This window comes from Arvicola amphibius, chromosome 1 (assembly GCF_903992535.2).
Source record: "Arvicola amphibius chromosome 1, mArvAmp1.2, whole genome shotgun sequence".
NCBI lineage: Eukaryota > Metazoa > Chordata > Mammalia > Rodentia > Cricetidae > Arvicola > Arvicola amphibius.
The window spans coordinates 93,699,697-93,717,115 of record NC_052047.1 but is presented as its reverse complement, the minus strand read 5'-3'; the positions used below and the strand labels follow the sequence as shown (position 1 = coordinate 93,717,115).

The 17,419-nt window shown below is 57.5% G+C and overlaps 2 protein-coding genes across 5 annotated transcripts; both read left to right on the top strand.

Annotated features, from left to right (window-relative positions):
• The first annotated feature begins 871 nt into the window (after nucleotides 1–871).
• Nucleotides 872–7,329, top strand: Plin5 (perilipin 5). Its single transcript, XM_038314437.1, has 9 exons — nucleotides 872–945; nucleotides 1,183–1,348; nucleotides 1,535–1,574; nucleotides 1,905–2,100; nucleotides 2,744–2,826; nucleotides 3,044–3,224; nucleotides 4,221–4,420; nucleotides 5,849–5,962; nucleotides 6,428–7,329. The coding sequence occupies exons 2-9, from the start codon at nucleotides 1,305–1,307 to the stop codon at nucleotides 6,935–6,937; spliced, it is 1,368 nt and encodes a 455-aa protein (XP_038170365.1). The 5' UTR covers nucleotides 872–945; nucleotides 1,183–1,304; the 3' UTR covers nucleotides 6,938–7,329.
• A 1,665-nt stretch (nucleotides 7,330–8,994) lies between these two features.
• Plin4 (perilipin 4) lies at nucleotides 8,995–17,386 on the top strand. 4 transcript variants are annotated; one of them, XM_038333418.1, is made up of 9 exons: nucleotides 8,997–9,116; nucleotides 9,203–9,270; nucleotides 9,357–9,489; nucleotides 10,124–10,182; nucleotides 11,641–12,742; nucleotides 12,842–15,007; nucleotides 15,091–15,278; nucleotides 15,843–15,959; nucleotides 16,034–17,386. In XM_038333418.1, the coding sequence occupies exons 2-9, from the start codon at nucleotides 9,220–9,222 to the stop codon at nucleotides 16,355–16,357; spliced, it is 4,140 nt and encodes a 1,379-aa protein (XP_038189346.1). In that variant the 5' UTR covers nucleotides 8,997–9,116; nucleotides 9,203–9,219; the 3' UTR covers nucleotides 16,358–17,386. The 4 variants fall into 4 exon arrangements, with proteins under 4 accessions (XP_038189329.1, XP_038189346.1, XP_038189337.1 ...); XM_038333401.1 differs by having other exon boundaries at nucleotides 8,995–9,077; nucleotides 11,641–15,007; XM_038333409.1 differs by having other exon boundaries at nucleotides 11,641–15,007; nucleotides 15,873–15,959.
• Nucleotides 17,387–17,419: the final 33 nt, after the last annotated feature.

The following is a 17,419-nucleotide window of genomic DNA, read 5'->3' as shown; positions in this document are numbered from 1 at the left end:
TGCCTTTGCCTCCTGGCGCAAGGTGCCTCTGCTGGGATTAAAGGCGTGCGCCACCACCGCCCATCTTTTTTTTCTTTTAAGACAAGGTCTCATGTTGCCCAGGCTGGCCTCAAACTTGTTATGTAGCTTAGGATGCTCTGAGCTCATGATTCTCCTGCTTCTGCCGCCTGGCGCGGGGGTGACAGTCCTGCAGAGGAAGCTGAAGAGAGTGGGTTAAGCCTTGAGCCTCTGTTCGCTTATCTGTAAACCAGGGGTCAGAACTGACAGGATCTGCTGCTCTCAGTATTAAACAGCAGAGACCGTAGAGTGGCGAAGGGCTCCAGCCAAGGTTCAAGTGCCATCGAGCACACGATGGCTCAGTCACCTGTCACTGCAGTCACAGGCGGCCGTAGCCCTCTCTGGCCTCCTCAGGAACCCGCGATGCACAATGACAGACCAACATACAGACAAACACCCATACACATAAATGTAATAATAATAATAATAATAATAATAATAATGAAGCAGGTCTGGGGAGCCTCAGGGAGCGGAGCTCCCTAGCACTAAGGCTCTGGGTCCCTGCCCAGCACTGCCTAACCAGGGCGGTGGGCACATCTGTTGCTTCAGCCACTGTGTGATGAGTTCAAGGTCGTCTTTGACTAGGTAGTTAGTTCCAGGCTATCCTGGGCTACAGAGTGAGACTCTGACTCAGAAAAAGCAAGCGTACATACGAAAATCAAGAGTAAGAAAGACCTCGGTCCTAGTCGGAGGTCAGATATGGTGACCGACAGGAACACCAGCGTTCATGGTCGCTATGGCCACGGGGGAGCTGGGGAGGGAGGACGGAGAACGGGACACACCCCTGCGCCTCATTGGCCCGCTCCAGGAGGCCCCGCCCAGAGCTGCTATAAGGGCGCGACGGACTGGGGGCTTCGGGGACACCAGCGGGGTCTGCTGTGTACCCAGGTGAGGGCGCACTAGGCACTGACCCCAACACCCGGACCTTGCCGGCGGAGCCCGAGGGGGTGGGGCGCGCATGCGCAGAGCCACAGCGTGGCAGGTGGCGGGACCCTTGGCCCAGTGGGCCCCGGCCCAGGACCCAGTTGGGCGGGGCCCAGGCGCAGAGGACAGTGGGACGGCCATGGTGGGGAGGCGCAGGGCGCATGAAAGCCCTAATGTCAGCGTCCCTGTCACCCTGGACAGCTGAGGGTGACCTCGGAGCTCCACGTGCAGCCTGTGCCTCAATTTACCTGCCAGTCAAAGGCACCTGATTCTGCGGCCGCTGCCTCCACTTCAGTAAGTGGAGTTGGTGTGTAGGTCTGGAAATGGACCAGAGAGGTAAAGGCTCCAGTCCATCGCCACACCGCAGGTAATGATGGAATCTGAACTCATCCTCGTCTCCTCCGGGCCCACGCCCCGTCCCCCACAAAGCCATAGAGTTTTATTATATACCTACTCTGTGCAGGGCCCCTGTGCATGCCTTACTTATGCACCTCAGGACATCCCACAGAGCTAAATCTCAGGGGTCCTCTCTCTCTGTGTCCTGTCTTCCCAGGATGTCCAATGAGACAGTTCAGGAGGAGACGGACCAGCAGGTGAGGGGCTGGGAGAGGGGGAGCGCCTCTGAGGGGGGATTCAGGGCTGGGTCCCCTCACATCCCTTGTGGGAGGCACTAGCAGTGAGACACCAGGTCCAGCTCTCTTCTCGTAGCTGGTGTGGCCAAACTCAGGGTACACACCACCCACAATTACAACCTATGGGGAAACTGAGGCCCCGATGGTCAGGTTTCTGTCCTGGAGGTCATCACCCAACTGATCCCAGGAGCACTGGGAGGTGCCCAGCTGCACAGCACAGGGGGCGGGGGGAGGCAGCAACCTGCCTTCTGCCTTGGTGGGACCCAGCCCTGATGTCACTGATTCCTGCAGAACGTGGTGAAGCGTGTGGTGGCCTTACCCCTCGTCAGGGCCACGTGCACGGCCGTGTCCGGTGCTTACAACGCGGCCAAGGACAAGCACCCGCTGCTGGGATCAGCCTGTCGCCTTGCTGAACATTGTGTGTGCAGTGTGACTACCTGCGCCCTGGACCACGCGCAGCCGCTGCTTGAGCACCTGCAGCCTCAGCGTGAGTCTGAGTCGTGCCCCCGAGTCCCTACACTGATCTCTCTTTACCACCCCAGAACCAGGTGTCCCTCCATGTACGCCACCTCCCCCCGCTTTTTTTCATTTTTCTGACTCAGAGTTTTGCTCTGTGGCCCAGGTTGGTCTAGAATGCTCAGCAATCCTCCTGCCTCAGTCTCCTGAGTGATGGGATGATAGGCATGCCAGATTTTGCAAGGGCTGGAATCAAATCCACATGTAGTCAGTCTAGACTCCCTCTTGGGTCCCCTCTTGGTCCCTAACTCTGTCCCCTCTGTTCGTTCCCACCTTCCTACACCTTTCTTGTCTCCAAAGGCTGGGTCACTGGCTCGGGGCTCCCACCTGACCAAGGGGGTCAAGAGCCCCTTGGCTGACTGTGTGACTGAAGAGGGTCCCCAACTCCTCTGTTGTTCCCAAGACTCTGAGCCCAGCTCGCCTAGGGACCCAGCAGGGGACTAGGAGACAGGGCTCAATAGCTTGAATGCCTCAGGTCCTCTTCCCTGCGTCTGCCATGTCCCCCTAGCCAGGGCTCCTCTGTGGCTTCTCTTGTACCTATGCGGGAGGGGGGGTGGGGGGGCGGCACTTCCGCCACAATCCTTCAGTCCTCCATAGCTCCCCTCTCTCTTCAGTGGCCACTGTGAACAATCTTGCCTGCAGGGGACTGGACAAATTGGAAGAGAAGCTACCATTTCTGCAGCAACCGTCGGACACGGTACTAGAAATGACCAGGCCTAGGGTACCCTCCCCTGAGGGTCAAGAAGGGGAAAGGAGAGAGAGACATTGGGGGAGCAGATGCATAGGAGGTATACCCTACTTCAGGGCCACCTAACTAAGGTACAGAACTAGGAAGATCTCCACTCCCAGGACTAAGTGGGGGTAAATGGAGCCACAAGCCCACAGTGCCCAGAGTGACACCCCCCTCCCCACAGGTGGTGAGCTCAGCCAAGGACGCAGTGGCCCACAGCGTCACAGGTGTGGTGGGCCTGGCCCAGCGGGGCCGGCGCTGGAGCGGGGAGCTGAGGCGTTCCATGAGCCAGGCCATGGACATGGTGCTGGGCAAGTCGGAAGAACTGGTGGATCACTTCTTGCCCATGACTGAGGACGAGCTAGGTACTGACCAGAGAGGGCCGGGGCTTGACCGAGGTTGCAACGCTCCACACAGGGAAACCTGGAACTCGAGCCCAGGTTGTATCGCTCCCTCCACTCTGCACCCAGAAAACCAGACACCTGGACACCCCAAGGACACACAGAGCTTTTGCATGTGGTGGCCCTGGAAACGGCTTTATCTGGCTTGCAGATGTATGGGTTTATTTCATGTCGTCTGTTGCTGTTGTTTTGAGACAGGGTTTCGCTCTGTAGCCGAGGCTGGCCCTGAACTCATGGCTACCCTGCCTGCCTCTGCATTCCAAGTACTGGAATGATAGGCGTACACCACTGGACCTGGCTGTTTGGTAGAAGACCTGGGTTCGAGTCTTGGGTCTGCCTCAGGCCTGCTAAAATACTTTAGCTTAAAAGTGTATTGTGCTGGGTGGTGGTGGCACATACCTTTAATCCCAGCACTCAAGAGGCAGAGGCAGGTGGATCTCTGTGAGTTCAAGGTCAGCCTGGACTACAGAGCGAGTTCCAGGACAGGCTCCAAAGTAAAACAGAGAAACCCTGTCTTGAAAAACCAAAACCACAAACAATAACAACAACAAAACCAGTGTGTGTGCACGTGTGAGTAAGCAAGTGTGCCACAGCAGGCACGGGAGGTCGGAGGATACCTCCAGGAATCCTTCCACCAGGAAACCATCACTGAGCCACCCCACTGACCTACCTCAGTTTCCTCAAATGTACAGCGCAGGTGCCAGGGCTGGGATACAAAGCCCAGCTCAGCTCCTATCCCCAGCCCCCCATGAACCACCATGGCAGCACTTGCCTGTCACCCCAGCTCTCAAGGTCAGCCTCGGCTACGTAGTGAGTTGAAAGCTAGCCTGGGCTACATGTTCACTCTGTAGGGTTTGGGCACAGTTAGGGGGGCAATGGTGACACGGGGATGCTGTACAGCTGGGGACCTGGGCACTCTGGACAGTGGGTGAGCAGAGTCCCCGGTGTCCCCATCCCCAGCGGCCCTGGCAGCCGAGGCCGAGGGCCCAGAAGTGGGCTCTTTGGAGGAGCAGAGGCGACAACAGGGCTACTTTGTGCGACTGGGATCCCTGTCAGCACGCCTCCGCCATCTGGCCTATGAACACTCTTTGGGGAAACTGAGGCAGAGCAAACACCGCACGCAGGACACACTGGCCCAGCTGCAGGAGACCCTGGAGTTGGTGAGCAAGCAGGGATGGTAATTGGAGGCATGGGACTTCCCGCTGGGGTGTGGCAGAGTTCCTGCTGGCGGGGGGGGGGGGGGCTACCAGGGATCTGAGTCTACTAGGCTCAGGAAGAGACCCCATCCTGACACATAACCCTAGGTCCCAAATCACACCTCAGCCTTCACCCCAAACTGTCTCCCTCTGCATTTTCTGCCCCCAACCCCCTCCTGTACTCCTCAAGGCTAATAGGGCCTCTGCCTCCAAAACTCTTGCCCATTTCACTCACCCACTTCTTACACACACATACACACACGCACACCACACACACGCACAACACACACACACACACACACACACACACACACACACACACACACACCAGAGGGCACCTGTGAGCACAGTCTTTGTCCTCCTGTTCCTGCCCCCTCCCCCCTGCCTCCTACAGCTTCACAGTAGGCTCCACCCTGCCCCAGGGCCCTTGACCTCCTGGGAATGCGACCCCAAAGTTTGTGCTTTTGCATTAATGTGGGAGCGGGTGTTAGTCTCCATCCTCTTCCTGCCTGAATAGTATTCCACAACACATTTAGATTGCCCTGCCTTTGCAGTGGGTCCTATGCTTCTAAAATCGCGCCCTGTGCCCGTGTGGTCCTTACTTCCTGTGCTCCAGATTCTTCCCCATTGCCAGTGCTGGGATGGGACGGGTACTTCACACACGCTGGGAGGGTGCTCAGCACTGAGCCATGGCCAGTTCTCCCCTGTATGGCTGCCTGTGCACAGGCTGACTCTGCCCACAGGGGCAGGTGGGGCGGTTTGGACATCATCAGGTTACTAAATGCTTATTGAGAAAGCTCACTGTGAAACCTGGCGTGTTTCACCAGCTGTGTGGGGCCGCAGGACCTTGCATTATCACCTCGCTTTCAAACACCCGCTGTATGGTACCACCGGGGTGTGGTGGCTCAGGCCTTGTTGTCTCCTGCAGCTGTCCCCGCAGTGAAGCTCTGGCCCTGTCAATACTGACTCCATGTCCACCCATCGCCCCCTTCCCACCCTCCTATTCCTGTCTGTGGGTGTGAGACTGGAGAATCCTGGGAAGGGATCCGTGCTGTGTGCCCTGCCTTGTCCGCACCGAGTCCCATCTCAAGGACCACCCATAGTGGAGCAGTCATCAGCTCCCCTCTTCCTGGCTGCACAATGAACACTGACATCCCACACGTGTGTCCGTTCACCCTCGGCAGGAGAGGGAGGGAGACTATGCTGGGCAAAGCAGGAACCCCTGTGGACCGGGCTGTGACACTGGGCAGACAAGAGGAGCAGAGCGGGGAGGGACCTGCACGGCTGGCTGTGTGTGTTCAGTGCTCACTAAGGGCTGCTGCAGGCTAGGGTGGGCCCACTCACCCCAGACCTCCAGCCTGACTCTGACTCCCGGTGCCCCTGTCCCCGCAGATCCACCATATGCAGAGTGGGGCGAGCCCCATCCCTACTCCCCATCCCCCAAAGGTGCAGGAGCTGTCGGGGGACTGGACTCCATGGCCGGAGAATGGGCGCAGACACAGCCAGGTGAGGAGCCACGGGAAGGTGGGGCCCACTCTGGGCACCAGACAGAGACCCGGACTCAAGTGCTCTCAGGTTGGGTGTACTTGAGGGAAACTGAGGTAAAGCACATACTCTTGTATCCAATGAGGTACGGTAGAGCTGCAGCCTCCATTGTTGTTCATAGGGGAAACTGAGGCAAGCAAGACCCTCACATTAGATTTCATGGGGAAGCAGGTCAAAGCTTCCATTAAGTCAGTGGTTCTCAGCCTTCCTAATGCAGCAACTGTTTGATACATGTTGTGGTGACCCCCACCGTAAAATTATTTCACTGCTACTTCATAGCTGTAATTTTGCTACTGCTATGAATCACAATGTAAATATCTGATACGGGACTCTTGTGAAAGGTCCTTCAACAGCCAAGGGATTGCGACCTACAGGTTGAGAACCCTGCTTTAGATGCATGCGAAAACTAAGGCGGGGCTCTTGCAGGTGGAGCTGGAGACGCTGGCCCTGTCTCGCAGCCTGACCCTGGAGCTTCAGAGCGCAGTGGACGCGCTGGCGGGCTGCGTGCGGGGCCTGCCACCCGGTGCCCGGGCCAAGGTGGCCGAGGTGCAGCGAAGCGTGGATGCCCTGCAGGCCGCCTTTGCCGACGCGCGCTGCTTGCGGGACGTGGCGCCCGCCGCTCTGGCCGAGGGTCGTGGCCGCGTGGCACGGGCGCACGCCTGCGTGGACGAGTTGCTGGACTTGGTCCTGCGAGCCGTGCCCCTGCCCTGGCTTGTGGGGCCCTTTGCACCGATCCTGGTGGAGCGGCCCGAGCCTCTGGCCGACCTGGCCGCCTGCGTGGACGAGGTGGTGGGCGGCCCCGACCCGCGCTGGGCGCACATGGACTGGCCAGCCCAGCAGAGGGCCTGGGAGGCCGAGCACGCAGACTCGCCGGAACAGGCCGAACCCCCGAGTGGCCAGCCCAGGCACAGGCTGATGCCAGAGCTGGACTTCTGACCAACGAGGCCCCTGCTGCCCCCTGGTGGTTATGTGACCGCATTTACTCTGACGGGCGGTGGACTCCACGGAAGCCACTCCTTCAAAGTTGGCACAGAGCTATCACACCAACACTCGAGAAGCTGAGACAAAAGGATTGAGATTTGAGGCAAGCTTGAGCTGTCTCCTTAGCAAGACTGTTAGAAAAATGCAGCCTTGGCCTCCGAGGAACACGTGGTGTCCTGGGATATCAGTGTGTGTGTTGGGGTGGGGGGAGGAGATGTGTCCAGATGTCCTCAAATCAAATGCTTTTGGCTGGTGTCCCTCCAAGATGTCCATCCAGGCCTGCTGGGCCAGAGACCCACTTGCTTTGCTGTTCATGGTCCAGAATAAACATGTTTGTTGTGATCTGAGGTGGGTCTTGTAACTCAGATGCTGGAGTTTTTCAAGGTGTGACTTTTCGGGGCGTGGGGATGGAATTTCCAGCCAGTGATCAGGGTCAACGCTTTTCTTAGTGAGCCGCATGGAGGAGCTTAGGTTAACTGTCGCCCCCTCAGTACACCTAAGTGGAAGCCACTCATACTATAGTATAAATCAGTTTTTGGACCCTCTTGGCAGCCGGAGAGGAAGCGGGGGAGGGGAGGAAAATTGCCAAGAGATGGCCTCTCTTCCCCCTCCTCCCTCGACCTGGCAGGCTACACTGGGGTAGGGTTGCGGGAAACAGAAGCAGGGCGGAGGCCGAGATGGTCCCACAGGGCCCTCCTGGCTTCTCACCACATTCTTGCCTGCCCCTCTGGCTCCCGGGTCAGGGCAGCCCCCGGCCTTCCTGAAACCCAGTCTGGATTGTGTTTCTGGACTTCACTTGCAGAAACCCCAGAGCTCCCTCGTGCTCTCGGAACAGCACCCCCTCTCTGCCTACCTGCCAGTGCCCATTTTGTCCAAAAGGAACACCCTCCTCCCCCCCCCCCTCCCGTGCCCAAGGCTGCCTTCTCCAGGGAGCCTTGGGGAAGGGGCAGGCGCTAGCTGGAGACACAAGAGGGAGCTGGCTGCAACGCCCCCACCCATGCCCTCAGGAGCAATATCTGGAGGCACCCATTTCTATTCCAGAACTGTCGCCCAACACAACCAAGGCTCCAAGGAAATGACCCAGGGGTGCCAGCCCCTCATCCCACCCCGCCTGAAACCCTTCCCCTCATTCAGTGCCAGAGTTAGTTGCCTCATTGCTGAGGTCAGGATCTTTGTTCCTAGGGTACAAGTCTGGGACAGGGCCCAGGGTGGGAGTGGTGGTCACTCTGCCCACTTGGCAGACATGAAGTTCAGGATCTGTCTGAGTCCTGCCCATAGGGCACACGCTGGTTAGGTTGGGCCCACCATGGTTGGGTTCTTACCCCCAGCGTGCCTCCTGCTCTACATTTCAGCCATGTCCCTTCAGTAGGGGGACAGGTCACTGCCCTCCTTAGGACACTCTTCCCTTGGAGACCCTGTTTCTGCCTGGTAATGTAAGGTAGTGTTTGTTGACTACTAATCATGTATGATCTCATTTTAAATGTGTATGTACCTTTAATAGTCCCCATTTATAGACCAATGTTTCTTAAGGGTCTGATGTATGCCAGGCACTGTCCTGGGTACAGGAGATAAACAGGGTGATAGGTGAAGCTGTGTGGGAATCTAGAGGAAGGTGTAGCAGGCAGGGGCATGGCCTGTGCAAAGGCCCTGGGGCAAGAAAGGGTCTTCCTGTGTTAAAGGAGAAGCCAGGAGCACAGTGTGAGGACAGAGGCAAGGAAGTCCACTGATGACTCTGGAAGGGGGAACTCAGTCCCAAAGGTGGTGCCTGATCAGGCGTTCCATCTCAGAAAAGTAGAGGCAGAGAGCATGCGGTCCCTCAGGGAGCCCAGCTGGGCTGTTAGTCACTGGGCCTACAGGCGGGCACCGTGGGCAGAGGTGACTAGGGCCGAGGTGGAGAGCAGGGAAAAGGTGCTGGGCCGGGTCCATATTGGCCCAGGAGAGCAGGCACGTGACTGCCCCCTCTCCCCGCCTGGTTCTCTGGCTGCCTGCCTGGGCCGGCAAAGCCTGCACCCTCCCAGACCCTATAAGGCCTGGGAACTAGGAGCTGAGGCACTGCCAGCAGCGGCCCTGCTCTGACGGGTCTTGCATGGTCCAGGTGAGTCCAGCTGCGTCACTCAGCGACTGCTGCCTCCAGGTGGGTGAAGGGGGGTGCTTATGGGCCCAGAGTGGGAACAGGGCAGGAGGGATCCCCACCATGGAACACTTTGTGCCCACTTCTAGCCCCACAGGCCGCCATCATGTCAGCTTCAGGAGATGGGACCAGGGGTCCCCCCAAATCCAAAGGCAAGGTAAGAGAACAGAGAGGGGGCCCACCAGGGACCCAAGGAAGGCGACCCCAGTGTCCACTCACGCTTCCTCCACCCACCCCATACAGACCCTGAGCAGTTTCTTCGGGTCTCTGCCCGGATTCAGCTCTGCCCGGAACCTGGTGTCCCACACTCACAGCTCCACAAAGGATGTGGGACCAGTCACAGACCCTACAGGGACTCCTGTCCCTCCATCGCCAGGTGAGGGGCACAAGGGAGGTGGTAGAAACAGAGCAGCCATGCAGACTGCCCAGGGGGGACCTGCGGCAATCCTGCTGACCTTGTGTCTGCATTATCTCATTTGATGAGGAAACTGAGGCACAGATACTGGGCAACATATGCCTCAGCTCCTCTGCTCTTTGCACTGGATACCTGGCTGGGTGTTGTGCTTGTCTGAGAGTGTCAATGATAGACCCAGAGAGAGCCAGCAGCTGCCCTGGAGTCACACAGCATCCTAGAACTCAGCTGGGGTGCTTGCAGCAGGCCACTAGCTGCCTTGAAGGCCACACAGCTGTGACAGGCTGCTGGGGGCCATGGTGCAGACAGGAAGGCACCACTCACCAAATGCAGGCTCCATGGGCCCCAAGGGTGCAGGGTGGGTGTCCAGCACAGAAAGTCCTCCCACAGCCCTGTGTCACAGCGGCCAGAGCCATCCTTGGCAGGGAGGGGGAAAGTAGGCTAGGCCTGGCTCCTGCCTGTGGATCCCACCTCCGGCTGTCCCTGGCCTGAGGCTGGGACATTCCTGTCCTTTGGGGCCATGCCTGGAATTGCACAACAGCAACAGGCTCCAGCTGGAGGCCCGCCCCTCACTCCCGAACCGGTTCTATTTCTGCAGTGGCCACTGACTTCCAGCAGACAGCAAGGGGTGCAGCGGGGCTGCTCCAGTCTCAACAGGTGAGCAGGATTGGTAGGCCTTGGACAGGGAAGGTCTAGGAGGCTCTAGCTCCTTCCGTGGAATGGGGATTCAAAAGACAAAGAGAAGGTGGTACCCCTAGCACATTCTCTACCCCAGGCCTCAGTTTCTACATCTGGAAAATGAGCACAAGATCTCAACAGTCCTGCGGCTCAATGCTTAGCACTTAAATGTTAGTCCTCCCCTACCCCCTCAAGGAGACAGGGGCTGTGCCCCACAAAACCACAAGGCAGGTACAGAGAAACCCCACCCCTATTCCCATGACTGCCTTAAAGCACCACCTGGGCCAGAAATGGTGGGACTGAACCCTGTAGATCCAATCAAAATACGTCCCTGGTAGCTTCCTGCCAGTCCCTCTAAATCTTTCTTTCATCCACTATCTTGACCTTGAAGGAAGTGGATTTTTTTGTATCTGAAACAGGGTCTCATGTAGCCCAGGCTAGCTGGTACCTCATTCTACAGCTGAGGCTGACTTTGAGCACTCGACCTCCCACCCTCAGCCTTCCAAAGGTTGGATTAAGGGTGTGTCCTCCACCATGATGAGCTGCAGCATCAGCCCCAGCAGGCAGCAGTGTATTTTCTAGGGGACTGCAGGCTAGTGGGGAGGTAAGACACCATTTGTGCCTTCCATCACACAAACGCAGGAAGCACTGGGGACTCAAGCCCAGGCCACTACAAAAGGCTAGGTGAGCAATGGACTAACTGGGCCATACTGTGGGTTGCATGCTGGGCTGGGCTCCACCCTCTCCTGTTGGGACAGCTACAGTGTCTCCAGGTAGGCTGCTCAGTAGCAGTGTATTGCTGACATACCAGCAAGTCCTCCTACATAGTTAATTTTGGGTTTACATGAGACTGGTATCACACAGCAGCAAAGTGATGACAGAGTGGCCTCTGAGCCGTGGGCCCATGGAGATGGTGTCCAGAGGACACTGATAGCGTCTCTGCCAACTTGCATTTTGTTGTTTCAGACAAGGTCTCATAGTGTAGCCAGGCAGCCCTTGACTTGAGTCCTCTGGCCTCAGCTTCTTTTTTTTTTTTTAAATATTTATTTATTTATTTATTCATTCATTATGTATACAATATTCTGTCTGTGTGTATGCCTGCACGCCAGAAGAGGGCACCAGACCCCATTAGAGATGGTTGTGAGCCACCATGTGGTTGCTGGGAATTGAACTCAGGACCTTTGGAAGAGCAGGCAGTGCTCTTAACCTCTGAGCCATCTCTCCAGCCCCTGGCCTCAGCTTCTTACGTGGCAGGATTACCTGCCCAACTGAAAAGTATCTTTATAGCAAGTCCCCAGACATTACTTTGCAGCTGGATGACAGTGGGATGTTTGGCTAAGGAAGGTGGGAAGTCCCAGGAACCTGCACAGAGGGTGTGGACAGCAGTCACCCTAAAGGGTCTTTTATGAAGTGTTGACCTGTTTCCTTTCTCATTAGACCACGGCTGGGAACAAGGATGTGGGAAGCTCCAGTGTGAGTGGTGGGAAAGACGCCTTCTCCTCTGGGGTGGCCGGCATCATAGACATGGCAAAAGGAATGGTCCAGGGTGGCCTGGGCGCCACCCAGTCAGCCCTTGTGGGCACTAAGGAGGCAGTGTCCGGAGGCGTGACAGAAGCAGTAGGGATGGCCAAAGGTCTTGTCCAGGGAGGTCTGGACACCTCAAAGACTGTCCTTAGCACCACCAGGGACACAGTGACCACAGGACTTACAGGGACTGCAAACATGGCCAAGGGAACAGTGCAGACTGGCCTGGACACCAGCAAGAGTGTGCTGATGGGCACCAAGGACACTGTTTGTGCTGGGGTCACAGGTGCCATCAATGTGGCCAAAGGGACAGTGCAGACTGGTCTGGACACCACCAAATCTGTGGTCATGGGCACCAAGGACACAGTGACCACGGGACTCACAGGGGCCGTGAACGTGGCCAAAGGGACAGTACAGACGGGTCTGGACACCAGCAAGAGTGTGCTGACAGGCACCAAGGACATGGTGACCACAGGACTCACAGGTGCCATTAATGTGGCCAAAGGGGCTGCCCAGGGAGGCCTGGACACCACCAAGTCTGTGGTCATGGGCACCAAGGACACTGTGACCACAGGACTCACAGGGGCCGTGAACGTGGCCAAAGGGACAGTGAAGACTGGTCTGGACACCACCAAATCTGTGGTCATGGGCACCAAGGACACAGTGACCATGGGACTCACTGGGGCCGTGAACATGGCCAAAGTTGCAGCCCAGGGAGGCCTGGACACCACCAAGTCTGTGGTCATGGGCACCAAGGACACAGTGACCACGGGACTCACAGGGGCTGTGAACGTGGCCAAAGGGACAGTGAAGACTGGTCTGGACACCACCAAATCTGTGGTCATGGGCACCAAGGACACGGTGACCACAGGTCTCACAGGGGCCATGAACGTGGCGAAAGGGGCTGCCCAGGGAGGCCTGGACACCACCAAGTCTGTGGTCATGGGCACCAAGGACACTGTGACCACAGGACTCACAGGGGCCGTGAACGTGGCCAAAGGGACAGTGAAGACTGGTCTGGACACCACCAAATCTGTGGTCATGGGCACCAAGGACACAGTGACCACGGGACTCACTGGGGCCGTGAACATGGCCAAAGTTGCAGCCCAGGGAGGCCTGGACACCACCAAGTCTGTGGTCATGGGCACCAAGGACACGGTGACCACGGGACTCACAGGGGCTGTGAACGTGGCCAAAGGGACAGTACAGACGGGTCTGGACACCACCAAATCTGTGGTCATGGGCACCAAGGACACGGTGACCACAGGTCTCACAGGGGCCATGAACGTGGCGAAAGGGGCTGCCCAGGGAGGCCTGGACACCACCAAGTCTGTGGTCATGGGCACCAAGGACACGGTGACCACAGGACTCACAGGTGCCATTAATGTGGCCAAAGGGGCTGCCCAGGGAGGACTGGACACAGCCAAGTGTGTAGTCATGGGCACCATGGACACAGTGACCACAGGACTCACAGGGGCCGTGAACGTGGCCAAAGGGACAGTGCAGACTGGTCTGGACACCACCAAATCTGTGGTCATGGGCACCAAGGACACAGTGACCACGGGACTCACAGGGGCCATGAATGTGGCCAAAGGGGCTGCCCAGGGAGGCCTGGACACCACCAAGTCTGTGGTCATGGGCACCAAGGACACGGTGACCACTGGACTCACAGGGGCCGTGAACGTGGCCAAAGGGACAGTACAGACGGGTCTGGACACCAGCAAGAGTGTGCTGACAGGCACCAAGGACATGGTGACCACAGGACTCACAGGTGCCATTAATGTGGCCAAAGGGGCTGCCCAGGGAGGCCTGGACACCACCAAGTCTGTGGTCATGGGCACTAAGGACACCATGACCACAGGACTCACAGGGGCCGTGAACGTGGCCAAAGGAACAGTGAAGACTGGTCTGGACACCACCAAATCTGTGGTCATGGGCACCAAGGACACAGTGACCACGGGACTCACAGGGGCTGTGAACGTGGCCAAAGGGACAGTACAGACGGGTCTGGACACCACCAAATCTGTGGTCATGGGCACCAAGGACACGGTGACCACAGGTCTCACAGGGGCCATGAACGTGGCGAAAGGGGCTGCCCAGGGAGGCCTGGACACCACCAAGTCTGTGGTCATGGGCACCAAGGACACGGTGACCACGGGACTCACAGGGGCTGTGAACGTGGCCAAAGGGACAGTACAGACGGGTCTGGACACCACCAAATCTGTGGTCATGGGCACCAAGGACACGGTGACCACAGGTCTCACAGGGGCCATGAACGTGGCGAAAGGGGCTGCCCAGGGAGGCCTGGACACCACCAAGTCTGTGGTCATGGGCACCAAGGACACGGTGACCACAGGACTCACAGGTGCCATTAATGTGGCCAAAGGGGCTGCCCAGGGAGGACTGGACACAGCCAAGTGTGTAGTCATGGGCACCATGGACACAGTGACCACAGGACTCACAGGGGCCGTGAACGTGGCCAAAGGGACAGTGCAGACTGGTCTGGACACCACCAAATCTGTGGTCATGGGCACCAAGGACACGGTGACCACGGGACTCACAGGGGCCGTGAACGTGGCCAAAGGGACAGTACAAACGGGTCTGGACACCAGCAAGAATGTGCTGACGGGCACGAAGGACACAGTTTGTGCTGGGATCACAGGTTCCATTAATGTGGCCAAAGGAGCTGCCCAGGGGGGCCTAGACACTTCTAAAGCAGCCCTTACAGGCACCAAGACTACAATGTTGGCTGGCCTCTCAAGCACCATGAATATGGCCACTGAGACAATGAAGACAGGCCTGGACACCAGCAAGAGCATGCTCACAGGTACAAAGGATACTGTCTGTGCTGGGATCACTGGGGCCATGAACATGGCCAAAGGTGTCTTTCAGAAGGGCCTGCACACCCCCAAGGACACATGGTCAGCCATGCGGTCTCAGGCAGATGTGGCCATCGCCACCCACACAGGTGTCAACACAGTCCCATGTTCACTCCCTGGCTCTCACGCCACCACCCATGGGGTGGAACATGTTACCCTGACTTCTGCAGAATCCCTGTGCTCTGAGACCAGCAGCCTTGCAGACACCTGTGGCCTGGGGCTTGTCACAGAACCCATAGCTGACACCAAAGGCCTTGTGTCTAGTGTGGCTTCACCTGTCCATGCAGCTACCACGTCTGAGGAGGAGTGTGGTCAGCTGGCTGCGACAAATTTTGCTGCACTTCATGATGAGTTGGAAGGGCTCGGGGACATCTTCCAGCCCATGACAGCTGAGGAACAAGGTGAGTGCTTGTCCGTCCCCATCGCAGGTTCCCAGCCCCAGCTCTCAGACCTCTCAGACTAAGCTTCACTGTTTTCCTTCCAGCCCAGTTGGCAGCCTCAGAGTCAGGGCCTCGGGTGCTCTCTGCTGACCAGGGAAGCTACTTTGTCCGCCTAGGTGACCTGGCCCCCAGCTTCCGCCAGCGGGCTTTTGAACATGCCCTGAGTCATATACAGCACAAGCAGTTCCAAGCCAGAGCTACACTGGCCCAACTCCAGGAGGCCTTCCAGGTGGTAAGAGCATCTGTGTACCTCCAACTGTTCACGGGTCAAGTGCCTAATGGGCTGAGCCACTGCATGCAGAGGGAGCTGGGGCGTGCTTGTACTAGCCTTATCTAGTGAGCTGGGTGTGTGGCTGTGAACCCAAGAGAGAGAGAGGGTGGTAAGGGTGACAGGGCCCTAGCAAGGGTTCTTCACCCATAGTCCTGTCTCCAGGCTTCTGCTGGGCATTATGGACACACAGGCCTGGTATTCTGGGTGCTGGGTGACATTCCTGTCATCTGCCCACTCCTCCCTGATCATGAAGCCCCTGTCTCCTAAGTGGACACTAGAAATATGGGAGGAACAGATCAGGCACGGTGAGGCATACAGTGGTAGATCCCGGGGAACGGAAGGGAACAAGGGAACCTGTGTGGACGTGCAAAGGGAACAGTGGGGCAGGAGATGAGTGGATAGAGAGGGACCAGCACCTGGCCTTCCTGATGCCCTCAGGCGGAATCTGTGTTTTGGCCGTACTATGTATGAAGAGGTTTAGACTCAAGATCTAGGGACAGCACTGAGTGTTCCTACCTCCACTAGAGCCACCACCTCTCCTGTGGCTCTTTCCAGACGGACATGACCTTGGAGGCTCCAGGTGGGCAGCTGTGCGGGAAGCAGAACTTGAGCTCCACGGAGGAGGCTACTGGTACCCATGAGGTATGTGTGGCATAAGCCCCTCCCCAGCACCCAGCACATGTCCCACCCCGGCTTACCTTGTTCTTCCTCTGCAGGTGTGTGCTTCCAGGGCTCAGGAAAGGCTGTGTACGCTAGCCTGCCAGCTCCATGCAGCTTACAGCGGCCTGGCAGCCAGTCTGCAGGGCCTGCCAGAGGTGCAGCAGCAGGCAGGGCTGGCACGGCACAGCCTCTGCAAACTGTATGGTCTTGTATCCTCTGAGAGCAGCGGCGGGCTGCAGGCAGAGCAGCTGGCCCAGAGCAGTGCTGGTGTGGTACAGGCATGGCAGGGTCTGGAGGTGCTGCTGGACAGGCTGCAGCAGAGCCCCCCACTCAGCTGGCTGGTAGGACCATTTGCTCTGATGCCCGCTGACCAGCTATAGACACCTGAGGGCTGCACGACCCCAAAGTTCTGGATTAAGGGAGAGCAGAGGATCCTCGGAAAGTCTATTTGAAACCAGTCATGGCTCCTGCTATTTCCAGTAACTGATAGCTCCTCTTCCAAACTAGCCACCAAGTCTGTTCAGAGAGCAGCACACAGGTCCCGACGACAGAGCAAAGCGGAAGCAGAGTCAAACCTAGGAGGTCCTTCAGCTATCCTCACTGACAAGCCTTCTAGCCTCCGGGCTCTGGTCCTACCTTCAGGGGCCCACGGCTCTCTGCTATGGGTGGTGCCACTTAACCCCAGGACCCACCTTGAGCAGTGTATCCAGAGGTCTTAGCTAACATATTAGGCAACTTGTTCCCCAGCACTAGAATGTACTAGAATGCACAGCCACCCTAAGGCAAGCTCTCACAGCCCCTTCTGATACATAGTGGGGTGTAGAGCCACTCAAAGCCACACTTATATCCCAGCATGCTGTGGGCCTGAGTCTGACCGGCTCTATTGGGAAAGGAGGGTCACACATGTATCAATGCACAGAGACAGGTACCACTTGACAGGGCCGCCACTGCTGAAACTGTGGTCTGCATGAGGATATGACTGCCTAGGGTTGAAGTACTGACCGGAGACACAGGCAGGTAGGTGATGGCCCTTCTCCCTCGTCCTATGCATCCAAGACAAAAAGCACAGAAGATGATAGGGTACAAGGCAATCCCCTGTGGACCGGCCATCCAAGGCCACATCCAGCTCTACCTGAACCCCAGCAGTGCTAGCAACCCCCAATCTTCCAGTTCCCTTTTTTGTGCACTCTTAGAAAGTAACAATGTCCTTGAGTTCTAAAGTTGGGCTAGCTGTGGCCTAGGAGAGGACACGGCGGAGAGGCCGTGATGGAGCGGACAGGAGCCTTCCTGAGCCTTTCCCTTTCTCTCTCAGCATCAGGATGCAATGAGACTTAGCCAGTGACCAACACTGGGCCCAGGGCCTGCAGCTATGCCCTCTAGATGAGCCTCACTACATCATGCTCAGTTCTCGGTGGAACATGTACCTTACCTGAGCCCACAGG